Source organism: Triticum aestivum, chromosome 5A (assembly GCF_018294505.1).
Source record: "Triticum aestivum cultivar Chinese Spring chromosome 5A, IWGSC CS RefSeq v2.1, whole genome shotgun sequence".
Taxonomy (NCBI): Eukaryota; Viridiplantae; Streptophyta; class Magnoliopsida; order Poales; family Poaceae; genus Triticum; species Triticum aestivum.
In genome coordinates this window covers 441657100-441661755 of record NC_057806.1, presented here as the reverse complement: position 1 = coordinate 441661755, position 4656 = coordinate 441657100, and the positions used below count along the sequence as shown (strand labels likewise).

Sequence of the window (4656 nt, the reverse complement as noted above, 5' to 3'; positions counted from 1 at the left end):
CGAGAAAAGCTTACTACTATTGTACTACTAGTAAAAAGGACTTTGGACCATTAGTACCCCCCACACTCAAAAAGACCATCGATCTTCGTCTAGATGCGCCTGATCTGCACTTTCCACAAAAAAATTGCATCATATCGAATCCTCCTGATCTTACGCCTCCTGAGGTGAAAATAAAGCTTGACTGAATATCAAGTCCTCTCTCACCCCCTTGGCCTTTTCTTCACTTCTCTCTTCCTCCTGCAAAGGATTACACGTCCAGGTGGCAGCACACAATGCTGGCTTAATTTGCACGAAAGAGGGACGAGACCATTGCTTCTCCCAAGTCCAAACGCCGACCGGTTGAGTCCCAAGTCACCCCACGGAGAAAGACCCATCATAGCATATCCCCTTTCCTGTTGGCTAATCGCGTCCCTTTCACTCAACTAACCAAAGCTACTACCATGATTAGTAGAATATAAACGAGGAGGAAACCGCATGCATGTTAATCCATGAGCTGCCAAGATAACAACGAGCAACCTAAGATTCCAAGCATCATCCACACGATATAAAAACGGAAAACATATCACAAAGAGAGGAATAACAACCCAGATAAAGTGGGTTAGTGAGTAAAGCGGGGCGACCAAATTCCGCATCCAACCGCAAAGGACAAACTTGCGCGTGTAAAATAAACGAAAAGGTTGGGCCGGGCAAAGGCGGGAAAAAGATGAGGAGCGGGAGAAAAGCTGATGCAGATGGAGGGGAAAGAGAGGCCAAAGCTGGCCCAAACCAGAAGTACCAGTCCCTGATCGATATATATACTTAGGTTAAATAACAAACATGATGCTATGATAAAACTAGTAGTAATGTGGAGAAAAGGGGAGGAAAGAAAATAATGGCAACATTAGGGGAAAAAGAAAAGGAAAAGAAGAAAAGGGGTGCCCGTGGGCTGCAGCCGCTGGAGTGGGGTCCGGGCCTGCGGCCTGGTGGGAGCTGCTGGGCCCACTACGGAGCCCACGGGTCTGCGGAAATGCGACCGTGGAAGCGAGCGGTGACCGGGTCATGCATGATGACGTCGAGGGTTTCGTCCGCCGTTCGTATGTGGTGCGGCGCGGCGGCCGTCGCGGGCTTGGCTCACGGCTTGGAGACTGACGCGGCGTCCTTGGGATGCGACCCCTCGCCGTCGTTGGCGCAGGCTCCGCCGTTGGCCATCGCCGACTGCGCCGTGAGCACGGACATGCTCGGCGACGCCGGGACGCCGCCGTCGCCGACGCCCATGCGCATGGCGGCGCTCATGTGTTGCGCGGCGGTGAAGGGGCCACCGGCCGCGGCGGCCGGGGGGCGGAGCTGGCACGTGGCGGAGGAGATGGCGGAGGCGAGGGAAACCGGCATGAGGCAGAGGCCCTTCCCCTGCAGGTACTGCATGGCGGCGCCCATGTCCTCCTCCATCAGCTTGGCCACCTGCTGCTCCGTCACCGTCAGGCCGTCGCTCCCGTCCGCCGCTCCGGCGGCCGCGCCGCCTCGCCCCTGCAAGCACAAGCACACACGCAGATGGTCCGTATCAGTACAGTGGTACGACGTACGACGGCCGGTACACGGGGCAGCCGCGTCATTTCGCGCGGCGGCACGCGAGCCACTGTGGCATGGCAGTGGCTATCGGCCGTGCCGCTGAAAAGTTTGGTCACATCCTGGTGATTCTTTCGAGCGCGGAAAAGATGGAGAGAGAGTGAGCGAGAGAGTGAAAGCGATCGAGGCGAAGAGGAAGAGGGCGCTCGTACTGCGCTGGTTATATGGGAGAGAGTGCGAGTGGCGAGCGAGGGCTACCTCCGAGGACATGTCGGCCACGAGCGGCGCGACGGCAGCGGCGCCACCCAGCCGGCTCATGCTCAGCACCTGCGTGTATGTTGGCATAGACGTCAGTAATCATGCACATATACATAGGATCGACATTTCATGACGCAACACAAAGTAGATTGTGGAAATTAATCCATCATGCATAGCATAGCTTGCCTTGACTTGGAGCTGCAGGAACTTGACGTAGTCGATGATCTCGTCCAGCATCGACGCCTTGTCCGTCTGTGGCCACACCAGAAACGCGCACGCATGTCATGCACGGAGATTGAGATTGAGAGCAACAACAGCGAAAGGTAACCATGGAAACGGGCACGCAGCAAGCTCGAGAGAAAAGCGCCGTCAAGTCAAGGCTCTCGGAACCGGCGCCGGCCGGCGAGCGACGCGACGAGACCCGAGCAAGACGGCAGGGATTCTAGGGGAGGCCCGGGAAAGCCATGGCCGGCAGACCCCAGCATGGAGCACGCGCGGTTGCCGAGGGAGCACGGCGGTGGTCTAGTAGGCCAACGTGCGGGTAAATGTGCCCCGCACGCGCGCTCTGCAAAGCAAACTCGATGAAATCTCAACCTGATGGCTCCAACTTTTTTGTTCCATCGGCTACTGTTGAAGCCCCTATTTTAATCCATCCCCGGCCGGCATTGAACTGATTGATCTATGCAATTATAAAGCAGCAGCTTCCCAACCAAAACCCTAGTGATGAAGCTCTCGTCTTCGACCGCTTGGATCTAGCTGGCTCGAAGAATCAAATTAAGCTAGCTTCGCTACAACTACAAGCACAATCTATGGACAATCGTCGTTCTGGAGCTCATATCTTTGCTCACCTTGTTGGCGTTGGGCACCAGCTCTTGCAGGGCCTTCATCCTCTCGGCGATCCTCTCCCGGCGAAGCTGCGAAACATCGACGACCAGCCACAACGATTAGTTCACATTCACTAGGAGAAATCGATCTAACATTAACTAGTGTAGAGACGAAGAAGATGTCCGTGGAGCCATGTGAGTAAACTGCACAGGAGTATAGAAGAACAAGAACAGTAGCCGAGTAGCGGGACATCCAAAAGGACAAAGGAATAATGGTAGTTAGCGGAAGCCACAACGATCCAAACCGAGGAAACAATAACAAAACACGGGAACTGATTAGATTACATTACTGCTAACTGCTCCCCTTGGTTTTATTCTCCATGAGCCTAATTGCCGGCCAAAATAGCCAGTAACACTACACTGGTAGTAGCAGCTAGCGTCGCCGGATAACTTACTCGCTCCGCGATGCTGTGTGGGTCGGTGGCCTGGCCTCGCCGCGCTCGCACCCGCTGCCTCGGCGGCGCCGGCGGGCCGCCGCCTCCTCCTCCCCCGGCTTGTTGTTGTGGTTGCGCCCCGCCGCCGGGAGCACCTCCTGCTCTGCCAAAGGTCTGGCTCGGCATGGGCGCCGTTTGCTGCTGCGAGAAGCAAGCCGGTCAGGGAGGGGGAAAGAAGGTGGGCCGGCGCCGGCGGCATCGCGATAGGTAGGTTAGATCTTACAAGCAAAGCTATGTGTTGTGTTGCAAACGGCAAACCTGTGGATGCGGCTGGAAATGTTGCTGCTGCTGGAGCGATCCGGTGAAGCCGCCGAAGACGCCGGCGTCCCCTCCCTGAAACCAGCAGCGAATAAAAACGTTAACTTTTTTGCAAAGGAAAAAGGTTCTCGATTCGTCAAGGTCGGGGAGGAGAAAAAGGGCTGCAAGTGGAGTAATTCGAGAAAAGGAGATGGATTATCAGTACGGCGGAATTGGCGGCGGCTTTCAGGAGGGCCTGCACGTCGCCGCCCGATCCGCCGTTGCCGAGGGTGAGTGGGAGCAGCAGGCCGCCCTCCCCGCCGCCGCCGCCGATGGACGGCGAGCGGCCCATGCCCTGGAGGAGCATGTTGCTGTGGTGGCCCTGCCTCAGATCGGCGAGCTGCTGCAGCACCATCTGCTTCGCGGAGGCGGCGGCGCCGCCAGGGCCGCCGCTAATCTGGTGCTGCCGGAGCCGCGACGCCAGCATCACCGAGTCGTCGTAAGGGCCCCCAAACAGCTGCTGCTGTTGCTGCTGCTGCATCCCCTCGCCCTGCCCTCCGTCCTCGGGCTTGGCCCCGGCGGCAAGGTCGTGCCAGGCGGAGGGCGGCAGGCTGCCGAACATCTGGTCGAGGAAGTCGTCGTGCACGCCGCCGGCGCCACCATTGTTGCCCCCCGCGTGGCCGCCGCGCAGGTCGTCGAGGGAGATCTGGCCGGCGGCGGCCATGGCTTGCATTTCCCGGGCCGTCGGCTGCATCGCGCGCAGGCTAGAGCTTACAGGGCGTGACCGCGAGAGGCGGGGGTAGGTTAGGGTTAGGATAAAACCGAAGCCCGCTGAAGATGGATGGAGACTCGAGAGGAAGGTGGGGGAGCGAGCTAGGCTGCACGGAGTTGGTGTCGTCGGCTATTTATAAACGGGACGGGGTCAGCCGCTTCTGTGCGCGCGGCGGCGACAATGGCTATCACTAATCAAAGCGTTTGTTGGCTGGTTGTGCGAGTGATTGCCGAGTGGATTAGCGGCCGATTAGCCCTCGGTAATCGAGTTGGGGTGAAAGTAGAAACGGATGAGGGTTTGGATGATGGAGGGTGCTTGGTTACGTTTTAGTCCTATGATTAAGAGGGTGCTTGAATACGTTTTAGTCTTATAATTAAAAGTAGTGAGACTAAAACTTGCTAGCCTCACTTATGCTTGGATCCAAATACTAAAGAGACTAAAATCAAGTTATTGAGCATTTATTATCCTCCAAATCCTCCAATCCAGAACTCGCATGTGTTAAAGGAGAGGAATTAAATGAGGAGAGAGA

At 56.8% G+C, this 4656-nt stretch overlaps 1 protein-coding gene across 2 annotated transcripts; it reads right to left on the bottom strand.

Annotated features, from left to right (window-relative positions):
- Positions 1–732: 732 nt before the first annotated feature.
- Positions 733–4236, bottom strand: LOC123103878 (bHLH transcription factor RHL1). Of its 2 annotated transcripts, none has more exons than XM_044525569.1 (7): positions 3582–4236; positions 3377–3451; positions 3080–3259; positions 2649–2714; positions 1987–2052; positions 1801–1869; positions 733–1503 (listed from the first exon to the last, which is right to left on the bottom strand). In XM_044525569.1, exons 1-7 carry the CDS (start codon positions 4107–4109, stop codon positions 1111–1113), a joined length of 1377 nt encoding a protein of 458 aa, XP_044381504.1. In that variant the 5' UTR covers positions 4110–4236; the 3' UTR covers positions 733–1110. The 2 variants fall into 2 exon arrangements, with proteins under 2 accessions (XP_044381504.1, XP_044381505.1); XM_044525570.1 differs by having other exon boundaries at positions 3080–3256.
- Between the last annotated feature and the right edge of the window lie 420 nt (positions 4237–4656).

Excerpts from the sequence above, each read along its gene's own strand:
- LOC123103878 (XM_044525569.1), bottom strand. The coding sequence starts at position 4,109 with ATGCAGCCGACGGCCCGGGAAATGCAAGCCATGGCCGCCGCCGGCCAG. Across the intron at positions 3,452-3,581 it reads AAGCCGCCGCCAATTCCGCC|GGAGGGGACGCCGGCGTCTT; the intron begins GTACTGATAATC and ends TGCTGGTTTCAG. Across the intron at positions 1,870-1,986 it reads TCCTGCAGCTCCAAGTCAAG|GTGCTGAGCATGAGCCGGCT; the intron begins GCAAGCTATGCT and ends ACATACACGCAG.